Source organism: Hippocampus zosterae, chromosome 2 (assembly GCF_025434085.1).
Source record: "Hippocampus zosterae strain Florida chromosome 2, ASM2543408v3, whole genome shotgun sequence".
Taxonomy (NCBI): Eukaryota; Metazoa; Chordata; class Actinopteri; order Syngnathiformes; family Syngnathidae; genus Hippocampus; species Hippocampus zosterae.
In genome coordinates this window covers 18,454,526-18,469,855 of record NC_067452.1, presented here as the reverse complement: position 1 = coordinate 18,469,855, position 15,330 = coordinate 18,454,526, and the positions used below count along the sequence as shown (strand labels likewise).

Genomic DNA, 15,330 nt, shown 5'->3' with positions numbered 1-15,330 from the left:
AGGTTTTTCTTCAGAAAGACATAGACTTTAATTATTATTTTTTAAAAATTGTTACTTTGTTTTCCCGCTTTATTAACCATTTCAAAATTTAATAAATGATACTTTTTCCCAAGATGGTGCCCGAGTAGGCAGTCGTCGGCAAGTGCATTTCAAGAGCCTTGCTTTTTTTGTTGTTTTTTGTGTGTCACATTGTATTTGTTGTTACGTCGTGTGGACCTGCTGTAGATTATTTTTAGCATTTTTTTGGGGCACTATGTTCGTTAAAGGAGAAGATGTGCTTGGTGGTTGCGCCTTCTCTGCAGCACGCATGTACCAGCACTGATTTTGATTGGGAGGAATGTCAGCGCCATCTGGCTGTCGTTGCTGGACTGCCCCGGGGCACTTGTTTTTGGGTTTTTTTGCGCCTGAAATGGGCAGCATTTTTCACAGCCCCGCTTTGTTCAGCGGGAATGTTAGTGCTGTTGAACAGTCTGCGGCTGGAAGGATGCATGGCTTGAGGAGCCAACGATGAGAAGAAAGGAGCGTCAGCGCAGAGCGCCGAAGCATATGTGGAATTGGGAGTCGTGGCTTGGAACTGAAGCGGATTTACATGGGACAGGAGATGAGAGACAATCTCTTTCTCGTCAATGCTTCTTGATTGCTTTCAAATTTAGCTTGTAGCAGACGTGTGCACATTTTCAGCATGTCGTCTTTGATCCACTGGTGAAAAGGACAGACACTTTGAATCGCTCCTCTTTCATCTATAACTGCTTCAAACAACAAAGTGAATGCAGAAAAAGTGGTTAAGATTGCACGGCTGTCTATTTTTATGTGTTGTGTTGTATTATTTTGCCATTTTATGTTCACTGTTCATTTGATGGCGGCGCGGGCACCCGGAGCGGCTCCTCTCCCTCTCTCGCTTGCACATGTAGCACATTTGACAATAAAGTTGACTTGAACTTGAACTTGAATATCAAATATTTGGAATTTTAATTTTCTCAATTGAGAAGACTTACATTTTTGTGACCTGTGTTTTATTTGACAATACTGGTGTGTAATTGCTTTTACGGTTGAATTAGTATTTTGCCATTCGGTCTGGCAAAGATGAGAAAAGTGGTTCAATTACCTTAAAGCAAGGCAATGTCTATTTTGAATACCAATATAAGTTACCAACTGCTATTTCATGGCCCAAAAATGGCGACTGTCTTCTCACAGTAATTGTTAAGAAACTATGGCAACGTGTGATGCTTCTGTGTAAAAATATACTGCAGTATTTCAGCGTAGCATGTCTTGCATGTTTTTAGACTGTTTTGTCTTTACAGGTCCAAAAATATAGTACAGTACTTGATTTTGTATGTACAACTTTTCTCTACATTCACATTACAACACTGGTCCTTGAAATTCTATTGCACAGCTTTGGCCGGCACAGGCTAAAGATTTTTCTCTGTTTCTCTCTCTTCAATTTTTTAGGGATGTTTTAAAAGGATGTCATTAGCCCAGCCTCTGCGTTTTGGGGAAAATCTATGTGTACAGAGAGTTTTTTTCACTTCTTTGATGAAACGATCTACAAGTAAAAATACTACACACAAAAATATGAGCACATGACTAATCAGCTTTCAGACTTTGTTTCCTCCATTTTGTTTGTTCTTTCTCCTTCCTCGAGCCAAGTAAAATCTTGTTTCAAGTCCTTCTTAGGTTAGTTTGTGTCAAACACTTATGTGAGTGTAAATATTGTTATTTATTGGTGGGAAAAAAAAATCAAAAGAATCAAAAAGCTTATGCTGGGCGTTTCCAATGGACACAGCAGAATTGCTAGTAGTAGGTTCAGACACCAGGCGCTTTGCAGGAATTGGCCTTGACTCCCGCAACAGTGTGGTATTTCCTCCACAATCTGTGTGCCTAATATCACAGTTTGTATCTACAGGACAGAAACGTACTTGAACTTGGTCTGCTTGGTTTGGGTCCGTTGTTGCTACAGTCTTGAATAGATTGGGGGAGGCGGAGGAGTTTGTGGTTGCTCTGTTTGGGGAACTGAAGAAGTTTTTCGAGGCTGGAGTCACATTGAGGCTAAAGTTAGACCACGGTATTCCTTTGCCGGTAGGGAGGAGGCGGCAGAACTGGGCCAGATTTCAGGGAAAACTCAGACATGTATTCGGGGTTTTCAGCTGCTGCCGGCCGTATGTGTCCATTCTGCTTGTAGTAGAGCTTAGCATTGGTGGACCCACTCTGGGTGCCGTCAGATGGTTTGGGTGGCAAGCTGTGCTGCCAGTATTCCGGATTGTCAAAAGTTACCTTCAGCTTCTTCCCAGCGGCTTTACCTGCTGTCTGTCCACCGTGTTTCAGCAGGCAGGCAGCCTGGTAGGCTGGCAGGCTGCCGTGCCCAGTGGAGGCTGCGTCGGCTGTGACACCTGACTGGCACACCGAAGCCAGGACAGTCGTTCCTGTTTGGTTCTGACCAGTGGAAACACCACCGGGAATGCCAGCTTGTCCTGCAGGTTTGACGGTGTGGTGGGCGTGGAGGATGTGGGTCAGTGTACCGTGGTGGCACGACATACCAGATGGGGACGGCTGAGCTATGGGAAGAGGGTAGTGGGGCAGGTTGGTCTGGGTGCTAAGCGGGAGGTGGGACCCTGAGGTGGTGACTGAGGCAGAAGAGGGAGGTTGGGAGAGAATTGACAGACCGTTTCTTCGCAGGTTCTCTGCGGTGCTGTGGAAGGTGTTGAAGTAGAGGGGCTCGTTGATGTACTCGTCCTCTCCTTTGGGCTGACTGCTGGGTGTGCTGTGGTAGCCTGGGTTGTCCAACGCATGGATTTCCCCATTTTTGTGCCGTGACACAAAGGGGTTTTCCTCAATCGGATTCAGGGATTCTGTGGCACACATCAGAAAAGAAGAAGGAAGGAAAGAAATAAAGGAGGAGTTTCTGAAAGTATAAGGCAGATAAACTAGTAAAATTGTCAGAAATTAAAACGGGGGGTGGGGGGTGGAGGGTGGATACAGAAGCTGAAAGAAATGAGTATGAGAAGAGTGTTAGAGAGCTAGAGGAAGAGAGAGAGAGAGAAACACTCGAGAGAGGAAGAAGAAGAAAAGAGAGCCAGGTCACTTGCTAATGAGCAAAGAAGATGGAAGGGACATGATAATGCTGATAATGGGAGCCACTCAGGACCAGACAGGCAACTTGCCAGAAGTTCTTTGGCACTGCAAACTCCATCTGCCGGGGGCTGAAATGCCAACAAAGGACCTCTTACTACGTTACTTCCAAGCGCTATTATAGCGGGGTGTGAAACCTATTGATTTTGCCCACTCTTGCGCTCCTTGACATTGCATCAGTTGCATTATGCCTCAGGCCTTGTTATATTTTGAGAAGCTCAAAAATCAAAGGCATCAGCAGGAGAACAGGGTTGATGGGTTGAATTATGATCAGAGGCTGACATGCACCACCGTCAAATAGTGTTAATCCATGTGCAGAAATAAAATGTGAGGGAAAAAAGGACTTATGAATTGACAACAAAAGATCACCTTTTCAGTAGTCTGCTTTGAAGAAAGAAAAAGGTGTTGAGCTTATATTTCCTCAGCCTGCTTCTTGCAGATGTGCAGTATTTCCACATGAGACACTGTATACTTTCCTAAAAATATTATTTTTTCACAAACTAAAAGCCCTCAACAGGCAATCCTTTGAATGTTATACTGCAGAGCGGCTGCTGAGTTGGCGGCCAGTGAGTCTGTTTCCCTCTTGATGTGTTTGATGTCTTTACTGTACATCCTAGAATCAATTGCATCTGTCAAAGACGCACACTCTTTCGACCACATTTGACTGTCTTTTTAGTCAGGCAGTGCTTCCTTTGGAAAGGTGATCTGAGTTTTGCTATACCAAGACCGAAACTTCATCCTCGCTGTGTGTTTTTTGTCTCAGTACCTGAAAACCTCTTGTCCTTCATGGGGGTCATGTATCCGTCCTCATCCTCATCCCTGAAAACCCTCTCCCCGAGAAAGATGGTGGGGTCAGCGCTGTACCTCTGTCCCCCGTTGTCTTCACTCCCTGCTTGGTTCAGGTTCTTCTTCTGTACATTGCCATTGCAGCGCTGGTCCTCCAGGGTGTGCCCCTGGCTTCCGGTGGCTTCTTGTTTCACACAGGCCTCGGCCCCTGACAGAAGACCGTCTGAAAGTTTTGGGCCTCCTTCCCTGTAGCCAAACTTGTTCTAGGGAAGACACGGCGAAGTAGAGGTGTGGGAGCGGGGATTAGGCAGGTTGACAGGAATATATATTTTCAATACATTCGTATTTACTTCAGGAACGTTTTTATGGTCATTCGATAAATTTATGAAAATGTTCCTGAATGTGGCTTCCATACAGTAAGTAGACCATTAAACCCACAGTACATTTTAATGTACAGTTTTCAACAAAAACAAAAAGAACACCGTTAGAACTGTGTGATACCTTTAACCTGTGCAGCTGCAAATCAAAAGTAAAATTCTGTGAACGTTTCTGCGGGTGTCGTCATCAGCCTTAAGGGACCGTGAGGGTCAGCCAGGCAGTGCAACAATTCACACACCCAAGCCTCGGAAAAAGAACCGAAAACCCCACAAGAAAACAAAACATGACATGCGGAGCATCGGGTTTCCTGTGAAGCTCTGTTAGCTTGCTGCAGGCTATTTAATCCTGACCCACTCCTCTGCGCTCACACCAAATGCACATGCTACACTAGTAATTACAGGAAGTGCAGCTACAAACTAAACAACAAGGGAGAGAACATTCCAGGGTTATATTGCTCTATCTATTCTTCTCCTCCTCCTTAAACCATCTCTGATTTGTTCTTTGAAGAATTGTTTCAGACACGCTTATCGGCTCCTTGTTGTTTCTGGATCGTATCTACCAAAGTAACATTGAGAAACACAAAGCGACGCTTTCAAATGAAGCAGGAATCCTTTGACCGCAAATTGACAACTGAAAATATCCTTTTAACTTAGAGGACAGAACTCACAAGATAAGCAAAAGGAGAAACCAGTATGGTACAATACACAACTGATTGCGCAGCTCTGGAAAAGAGTGAGACTCATTCAGACTCATCAGAATCTGACCAAGAAAGCGATGCGTTGAATTGGAGAGACGATCGGGTCAGGATGGCTTTCAACGCCGAAACGTTATGGTTCCACTTCTTGCAGGCAAGTATGGCTGCAGGCGTACGTTAATACGAGCAGTGTAAACCGAAAGACATTTCGATGCAGTTTGTCTTTGATAAACCATTCATTTTTTTCCTTTGGACCAACACAGGTACACTTTAAGTCTGGGATGCTGGTGCGGCTTTACTTAAAATTTTTATTGCGATGCGCTCCTTTTTCTCTTGCAGGCATCAAAACACAATTTGTACTCAAACGTAGGAATATGATTGCACCAGATAACTGGACGTTATTGGTGTTTTTTTGGACAGTGTGTAAATGTCAAGTGTTTCAGGGTTGAGATGAGTTTTTAAAAAGAACTGTATTTCTGTGCTTTTGGGAACATATTTAATTGATGTTCCTGCATATTTTTCCTTGGGTGAGATTAAAATTTAGTTTTAATTTAGGGCGCTCGTAACTCATTCAGTACCAGCCAATTCTGGACCAAGTCTGAAAAGACGTTTAAAAACATCTTTGGGAGTGAATAAGTTAACCGATGTTTTTGAGGCTGATGCTGATTCTGATTATTTTTGAAAAGGGCTAATATTGGCTGATTTTACGCGAGGGCCGATGACCATATTTTCTGCACTATAAGGCACATCGGATGATAGGGTGCATTGTCAGCTTTTGAGAAAATTGAATGCTATTAGGTGCCCCTTTTACTGCGGAAAATACGGTAATTGAATCATATTGAATCATCCTTGATGTTGGGATCGTTGCCCTGTAAAACCTTTGCAACTGGACACCTCAGAATTTTGGTCAAAGATGAGAAAGAATGCAAAGCTGGTTTTATATGTTGAAGGAGAAGGTGTGTGGGAGTTGACACTAAAATTGTCATTACACTATGTCGACTATTGTAAAAAGATTAGAGATCAGACTTTATATTTTTAAGAGGTGGGCTTACTCTGTTTGAGTCAACACGAGGTCTTGTTGGGTATGACGGATGAGCTGCTTCAAAACTTCGGGGCACCAGGTATTCCTCGGCATCCATCAAGTCATCCAGATCCTCCTCATCTAGGAGGCTCTGGAAGAACTTGCTATCATTGGGGCTGGGCAGCTTCATCCGGTCGTCTCCCTGAAAATGTCCCAGTTTTCAAAAGAAGAGTGCCATACGTATGACTATGAAGCACGATCAATTATTATGAATAATAATGTAGCTCTGTTCATGCAAACCTACTTGGATGACCAGGTATCGTTGTGGGTCCCGGGCCATCCTGCAGAACTCAGCAGCCAGCTCCTTGAATTTGGGCCGACTGTCTGCATCAATCATCCAGCCTGGACAGGAACCAGAATGAAGATCAGAGGGCTGATATTATCTGTTGTCCTGATCATCTTCCAATACCAAATGGGCTGCACATTTGGGCTGGTGGCAGCCCATCTGGTCTTTGCCGGAAATGCCAGATTGCCAGCCTGAGTCCGATTGAGGGCCTCGCTCAAGGACAACCCAAAGTGGCAAATTAGGTAAGTGAGAAACAGGTTTCGTTGTGTTCGGCCCACTTCTCCCTCCATGAGGCCACAGCTGGCATATACAAAGCAAACCCCTGAAGGTGAAGTGAAAGGCCAGCTGGTGTGTCCGTTCTCGTTAGACAGAAAGCACACACAGTTACTGACTTTGTTGGGTGTTTCCTAATTACGTCTCTGGGAATGCTGACGGAGGGAGTGAGGTTCAGGGTGCTGCTGGCAGATAAACACAATTGTTTCAAATGTAATAATCAGGTCAGATGTAACACATCCACCCGAAGGAATTTCTGTGGGTCACGAACCAATGCGGATCTGGTCCTTACAATAATATGGGCCCAGACACGCATACATAAGATTATTACTTTTTATTCTCCACAAACAGGCAGGGAGGAAGTAGAAGTCCTTTGGCATTGCTGTAAGGCTAAAAGGCTGCGGGGCAATGTTGCTTCTGAGCTGCCATAAGCCAATAGTGCTGCTTTTGCATCTAGTGAATAAATATTAGATAGTATGACATTTCCAATGAATTAACATTTTCATCTTGGGAATATGTTTTGATGTCATGCTCTGAGAGTCATATCATTTTTCTGTTGGTATTTCAAGTGCGAAAATAGAGAGTCGCTGGAGAGAAAAGTTCATGTCAGTTACTTGCTGCCAAGAGAAAAGTCACTCCACCATTGTTGTGTCAGGCGACCACCAGGCTAGTGCGAAGTGAGGGACGGCCAAGCTGCTAATAGCTGGCAGGGCCCAAATCTTGGACTGACTTTTTGTAAATATCTGACTGCCTCCTGGAAATCTAGACTGGCAGATCCCTCTGAAGCCATGGACAACATCTCCCGTGTTCTGAATTAAACCATGTGAGAATGTGTGCCAAAAGAAGCAATGCATGGTTTGGGTCAAAGAAGCACTGGAGTTTGTGGTCCAAATGAAAAACGAAATGAGCTTGCATGGTGTGCACAGCCTTGCATCTGTTCATTTTTATCGCGTCATCCGGCATTTCTCATGTCTGTTTCTTGAAAAACGAACCAAGAGTGGAGCGAGGCCCAAAGCCTGAATCAGTACAGTACACTAGTCTGGAAGCAGACGATCTGCGTTTTATTATTTCTGAAATGTGACTGTCTGGTCCTTACCAATGAGGTATTTTAGCATATTTTTCTACAATGATACATAGTGGTGTTTTCTTACATTTGACCATGACCATGTAGACATCTATGGTGCAAATGGGTGGCTGCGGCAGCCGCTCTCCCTTCTCTAGGATGTCTGGGATCTCCCTCGTTGATATGCCGTCGTACGGTTTGCCTCCAAACGTCATTAGCTCCCAGATGGTCACTCCTGATGCATGGAAGGGCAAAAAGAGACTCAGCAATAGGACAGTGCAAGCGTAAATACAAACAACAAAAAGAGGGTTTCTGGGTTATTTCGCCCACGGGTGTGAGCATATGGAAGGCTGACATGAATAAAGATGATTAATCCATCTAGCTCCCCTGCACTCACCATAACTCCACACATCACTCTGATGGGTGAACTTCCTGTAGTGGATGCACTCAAGAGCCATCCATTTAACTGGCATCTGAGGAGGGAAACAGAGATTCGAAGGTGAGATAGGAAAAAAATACACCTATGTTGACACAGGATCATTTACAGCCTGAATTGCAGGTGATCTCATCTGCTTCAGCCTCAGTTGCCCGATCCTTTCAATGGCTGTTTGCGAGCCATTGACATATTGACGGTGCTTTCATGCAGTGCCGCTTTGCTCAATATTACTCAAGTGTGGTGAGTGATTAGCTTCAACCTGAACCAGCAATTGTGAATCGTGCGAGTGCTTTTCAAGGTGCTAAATGAGATGGTATTGGTCATTTGCCGCACATGATCTAAACAGACGGCCTGTTTACAGTGGGCTGTTCGGGCCAGAACGACCACAACAATTCCTTTTTAATAAAGAGAACAAACCTGCAATTACACATGGCTGCATATGTCACACTTTGCTGTTTGGAATGAAAAGCTGTTCCTTCATTTGAATTCCAAATGCCAAATCTGATATCTGAGGTTTAATTCTTTATCACCTGTGTGATCAACGTGTCAACAATCTGGCATCCTAATTGCAAAAGAAACATGTTATAATGTTTAACCCAGATCCCATCTATTTTCTGTAGCCAGGCCTTAGAAAAGTATGTTCAATTCAACCAGATCATAAAGAGAACGGACAGCAATTTACAATTCATGACATTTTGAATGAAGATATGGCAAATGGACAATCTGAATTGGGATGAAAGTTGCTTACACACGATCGCTATGGAGCCTGCACATACTGCCGCCTTTGTGTTTAAATCAGACCACATTTTATCCTTTCTTTTAACATGCCCATTGTTTTGGGAGCACGTAGGAAGAATGTTCAGTAGGATAAAAACTCTAGGCTGATGTCGCCGGAATTGTAAAAAGGAATTTGCACACAAACTTAACCTAGGTGGGAGAGGTGATAAATCAAAAGTATCGTCGCTTCTGGATGAGTACTTGTTGTGCTTCTCTCTGGAAGATTCTTGTTTTTCTCAGTCAGTAACAACGATTTGGGCCTTTATTACAGTCAGTGATACATGATCCACTTTTATCAAACATTTTTGCATGAGCTGTGTGCGGAAGTGTGTGGATAAGGGTAAGCACAACAGACTTACACTGACCTTGCCCCCGTCTGCGTTGTATTCCTTCTCGTCCGCATCCAGCAGCCGTGCTAGGCCAAAGTCGGTGATCTTGATGTGATTGGGTGACTTCACTAGGACGTTGCGGGCAGCCAAGTCTCTGTGGACCAGTCGCCTTTCTTCCAGGTACATCATTCCCTGAGGGAAAAGAAGAAGCCAAACTAAATGATCTCATGGAAACAATAATCACGATAATATGCACTTAAACTGAAAGCATCTGCACTGTCTTACCTGTGGCGTCTTCTCAAGACACCTGCACTGTATGTGCATGTTTAGGTTTAATCGATTCAGTCAGTGTGACTTTGCAAAGACTCAATTCATTTGTTTTCACGATGACTGAGCAAGTACATCCGGTGTCTTTCAAATAGCTTCACATTGAAGATGTGGCGCGCAAAGCTTGTTTACACCAGAAAACAAACGTTAGACGGACAGAAGCAGGGATGCAGCCTCCATTTGTGGCTCAATGGGCTGTATGAAGGACGCACACACAAAGAGCCTTTTGCAGCACGAACAAACAAAACAGACCATTCGTGCATGCATGACACATACATGTGTTCTTGGCTGAAGAAATCAGAGTGCATCCAGGCAAGGCCAACGGGGCCAATTGCAATGTTTGAGCCAAGATGTTAAACAAGTTGACGCCACTTTGCAGGTGGATCAATAAAAACACCTCCATGAGGGAAGTGGTGGGAGACAATCGTGCTCATCAGACAGCAAACACAGTCAGCTAAGCCTCCACTGGCGCATCACTGACGGGGAAAAGACGTGTGCGCACTCATGTCAAGGCATATTGTGTGGAGATGCCCGACGTGGCAAGCGAGATCGCACTGACTCTTCCCCAGACAAATGCGAGGATAAAATCGATCGACGCCTGGCCAGCCGCAAGATGAACCCTCATCCATCATCTGCCCGGCCTTGCCAAGACGGACACGCTGACAGGGACCACCTATGCTCCAAAGGAAGATATATTTCACCACTTGCAGCTCGCTTGTCCACCGTTTCCTGTTAGGAGGCTCACAATTATGTAGCCTCTTTCTTTGCCAAAATGTGCCCCTATTACTGAAAGTGGATTTAAAATAAATTACGGCAAACGCAGCGCAGGCAGGCGATCAATATCCATGTTGATTACAATAAGCCGGAAGACGACTGCGCCAAGCGATATTTATCCCCGATGCAGACATCGTGAGGAATTCGGAATCAATGGGCCACACAGTGCATTAATAGACTTCGACTAAACACGACGGGGCAATGAGGGGAGGCCACCGCACTGACAGCAAAATGTACAGCAGCTCAAGGAGCCAATTAACTTTCAGCCACTCTCGGCGGTAAACAGTGGCGTCCCAATCGAGCAGGGGTCTCACTACAGTCCTCGAGGGCCGCTCTCATGCATGTTTTCCATCTCTCCCCGATTCAAATGATGAGGATCATCAACCGATGAGCCCACCGACACTGTCCTGATTTGTACTGATCATGGAACCACTTCGCTGAACGTGACACAGCTATAGTCTCTCTTTTTCAGATTCCTTTTAAGTCAACTCATGTGTGCTAAACAATTTGGATTTGGAATTTATCGCTGTACAATGAAGATGAACGTCATCAGGCGCCGACAGGTATGGCAGCCTCGGTCACACGCTCCCTAGTATTATCCCTGTTTTTGTCATTTTCGTTTGTTTTTGGCGACCCTGAGCGGCTTACTTACACGAGGGAAAAGTTGCTGCGCATTGGGGAGTCTACGCTCGATCTTTTTTCACCAGTACACGAAAATCCACAAGGTTTTTCGGAGCTAATCGCGAGCGGAGCGGCTGCGCTGTACGCAGCATGGAAACGCCGCCGGAGGAGGGGTAAGCGAGCCGGCCTGCTCGTCAAGCTCCGGCAGCGTGGATTTCGAACCCCGCTCCCATCGATCCATCTTGCTAATCTACGATCTTTGCCAAACAAGATGGATGAACTTCTTCTCCTCACAAAGACCAACAAAACATTTGCACGTTCTACTGTGCTCTGCTTCACTGAAACCTGGCTCAGTGACCGCCATCTAGATCCCGCGCTACATCTACCCGGCTTCCGCCTTCTCCGAGCCGACCGCGACACGGAGCTATCAGGGAAATCGAAAGGTGGTGGGATTTGCTTCTATATCAACGAAGAATGGTGCACTGATGTCACGAAGCTCGATGCACACTGCAGCCCGGACCTGGAGTCGCTGTCTTTAAACTGCAAGCCATTCTACTCGCCACGTGAGTTCACCTCCTTTTTACTAGTCGGTGTTTACATTGCGCCACAAGCTAACGCTAACACGGCGATACAAACGCTAGCCGAACAAGTAAACAAACTCGAGCTAAAATACCCAGAGTCACCCCTGATCATTTTGGGCGATTTTAATAGAGCACATCCTAACCGTGAACTTCCCAGATATAAGCAGCACATCGACTGTTTCACCAGAGAAGGCAACATTCTAGACCACTGCTATACAACAATCAAAATGCATACCGATCGGTCGCCCGTGCAGCATTGGGTCTTTCTGACCACAATTTAATCCACTTAATACCTACATACAGACAGAAACTCAAATGTGTTAAACCGGTTGTTAAGACTGTGAAAAAATGGAAAGATGAAGCAAAGCTAGCTCTACAAGAATGCTTAGACTGCACTGATTGGGGCGTCTTTGAAACTTCAACGGGCACACTGGATGAATACACAGACACTGTAACATCATACATCAGTTTCTGTGAGGACATGTGTGTACCAACGAAGTCCTTCCGCTCGTTCAACAATAACAAGCCATGGTTTACTCCCAAACTCAGGCAACTCAGGAAAGAGAAAGAGGCCACATTTAGAAGTGGAGATCGGGCACTGTACAAACATGCCCGAAACCAATTGACGAAGGAAATTAACATCGCAAAGAGAAGCTATGCAGAGAGGCTGAAAAACCAGTTCTCTGCTAACGACTCTGCATCTGTATGGAATGGCCTGAAAGCAATCACTAACTATAGAATGCCATCCCCCCAAACAGTGAACAATAAGGGTCTTGCTGATGAACTAAACATGTTTTTCTGCCGATTTGAAAAGGACACCCCCATTTCCCACACACACCCACCTCTACCAGAAACCACTCTACCTACCCCCCCACCCTCTTTTTCTCCACTACAGAACCACGAACAGGACGTGAGACGGCTCTTCAAGCAGCAAAAGATCAAGAAAGCTCCGGGGCCCGACAAAGTATCCCCCTCCTGCCTGAAAGTCTGCGCTGACCAGCTGGCTCCGGTCTTCACACAGATCTTCAACAGATCCCTGGAGCTGTGTGAGGTCCCATCCTGCTTCAAACAGTCTACCATCATCCCAGTTCCCAAGAAATCGGCAACATCGGAACTGAACGACTATAGGCCTGTCGCCCTGACGTCTGTGGTCATGAAGTCCTTTGAACGCCTTGTGCTGAACCACCTAAAGAACGTCACTGGACCCCTGCTGAACCCTCTCCAGTTTGCCTACCGGGCAAACAGGTCTGTGGAAGACGCAGTCAACATAGGTCTGCACTACATCCTCACGCACCTCGACAGCACAGGGACCTACGCAAGGATTCTGTTTGTGGATTTCAGCTCTGCGTTCAACACCATCATCCCGGAACTCCTCACCCCCAAACTACTCCACCTCGGTGTGTCCCCTGCGATCTGCCAGTGGATCCTCAGCTTCCTGACGGGACGGACACAACAGGTGAGACTGGGAGCAACAACATCATCAATACGCACCACCAGCACTGGAGCCCCACAGGGATGTGTCCTCTCGCCACTTTTCTTCTCTCTCTACACAAATGATTGCACCTCAACAGATCCAGCTGTCAAACTCATAAAGTTCGCAGACGACACCACGGTCATCGGTCTCATCAAAGACGGCGACGAGTCTGCGTACCGGCAACAAGTGGAGCAGCTGGAGCTCTGGTGCGGCCGACACAACCTCGGGCTGAACACGCTCAAGACTGTAGAGATGATCGTGGACTTCAGGAAACATTCTTCTCCTCAGTTGCCCCTCACACTATCCAACTGCCCTGTGTCAACCGTCGAGACCTTCAAGTTCCTGGGAATCACAGTCTCCCAGGACATGAAGTGGGAAGTCAACACCATCTCCATCCTGAAAAGGGCCCGGCAGCGGATGTACTTCCTGAGGCTGCTGAGGAAGCATGGCTTGCCACAGGAGGTGCTACGACAGTTCTACACGGCAGTCATCGAATCAATCCTGTGTTCTTCCATCACGGTTTGGTTTGGGGCTGCCACAAAAAAGGACAAAATCCGACTTCAACGGACAGTTAGGACGGCAGAAAAAATCGTTGGCACCGCCCTACCCACTCTTGAGGACTTGCACAATGCAAGAATCAAGACAAGGGCACGGAAAATCCTCCTGGATCCCCCGCACCCTGCCCACCACCTTTTTCAGCCACTCCCCTCAGGCAGACGCTACAGATCCATGCGCACCAAATCCAGTAGACACTTAAACAGCTTCTTCCCTCTAGCCATTAACTCCTTAAACAGTCACTGACATAGTCACTCTTCTTGCACCACAAAATGGTACTACAAAACTACTGGTATACTCTAAAATGGTTCAATGATTTTGTTGTTTACGATGATACTAGTGCAGCGTGTTATACCGGAGACAAATTCCTTGTGTGTTCTACATACTTGGCCAATAAAGATGATTCTGATTCTGATTCTGAAATAAGATGAGTTTATGAAGTTACTTGTTAGCAGCACGCTGCTGAGCTCTTTTGAAACAAACACACGGCATCCTTTCTCCAACTTAACGGCTGGAGAAAGGATACAGTTTGTTTCACTGACCTAATGGTGACCAAGCGCCCAGGTAGAAAAATCAGGTTATTCTTTCCAACGGGGTTGATTTCTCTTTCTGAAGCTGCTACCGCGCAAGGTCATGGGTGACAAGCAACCCGTTGGCACCTCCTCTCCGGTGAGGAGCAAAAATTGGAAAGATGAGTCTTGGTGAGGTGTCCGCGGTGACATGATAAAAGCATCCATGGAAACAAATTGGCACAGCAAAGAAAGAGAGGCTATATAAAAAACATTCCCAAGTGGGGAGCGAAACCCTCCTATAATCCTTGGGGTTAATTTGACCCCATTCAATGTTTATCGTTCCAAAAATAATAATTGACTTATTAGTTTTTGATCCATATTTCATTGCTTTTCCTTATTAGATGGGGACAACTGATTAAGCATAAAATTATTACAATGCTATGTTTTCAATGAACGCATACTGTATTGCACGTAATGATGATCCTCAGGGGTCAAATTGAGCTGTATTGACTGCTTTCTGTCAACTAGTCTGTGAGTGCGTGACCTAGTATCCCCACACCTATAGGTGCAGAGTTGATATATTCCATGGGGTGGGGACAATAACTATTTCTGCAACAACTTTGTTAGTTTCCCCACAAGGTCATTGGTAGTTCATGCGAAAAAAGGGAGGAGCAAACATGTAGAAGCATAACAGCCCTCTACCCAAATCATTCCACATTGTGCTCTATTTGTACTGCAATCTGCGTGCTCTCTCACTTGAAAATGTCCTCTGGGATAAGGTTTAACGTCCGTGAGGTTTTGGAATAGCTCTTTGCCAGTGAAAGTGAAATAGAGAAGAATGCGTCCGAGACAGAGGATTGTGTTGAAGAGGACCATGATTTTGAAGCATTCATCTGATGAATGAGACTTTTGACCCTCCTGTTGTCTCTCAACCACCAGCAGACACGATCCACTCCAATAATGGAAAGATCATATGATAATATTCCAGGTCCTCACGTGACTGTCAATGAGTGTTTGGCTGCATTTCGTGGACGCTCTCCATTTCAACAAAAGCTAAGCAAACCTGCCAATATGGCATCAGATTTGGAAGGAGGACCTTTCTGGAGCAGCTGGGTAAGCACAGGCGAAATCTCAGACTGAGAGAAGAGGGTGCCTTACAAGAGCATCAACAGCTGCTGCAGCGATTGTGGGCGACATACTGACAGAAAACACAAACACCCAAATTTGGTACAAACCGCGGCCGAGAACTGTGGCAAG

The 15,330-nt window shown here is 45.6% G+C and overlaps 1 protein-coding gene across 3 annotated transcripts in view; it reads right to left on the bottom strand.

Moving 5' to 3' along the window:
- Positions 1 to 419: 419 nt before the first annotated feature.
- The window catches only part of LOC127595818 (receptor tyrosine-protein kinase erbB-4-like), a 177,729-nt gene continuing 162,818 nt past the window's right edge, over positions 420 to 15,330 (bottom strand). For 2 of the 3 annotated variants that reach the window (XM_052057674.1, XM_052057673.1), the window contains exons 21-27: positions 9,260 to 9,421; positions 8,085 to 8,160; positions 7,776 to 7,922; positions 6,310 to 6,407; positions 6,037 to 6,207; positions 3,893 to 4,175; positions 420 to 2,846 (exon numbers count right to left, since the gene is read on the bottom strand). In XM_052057674.1, the coding sequence (XP_051913634.1) occupies positions 2,053 to 2,846; positions 3,893 to 4,175; positions 6,037 to 6,207; positions 6,310 to 6,407; positions 7,776 to 7,922; positions 8,085 to 8,160; positions 9,260 to 9,421 (1,731 nt within the window). In that variant the 3' untranslated portion in view covers positions 420 to 2,052. The remainder of the gene's footprint in view (positions 2,847 to 3,892; positions 4,176 to 6,036; positions 6,208 to 6,309; positions 6,408 to 7,775; positions 7,923 to 8,084; positions 8,161 to 9,259; positions 9,422 to 15,330) is intronic. The other variant, XM_052057675.1, reaches the window with a different exon arrangement.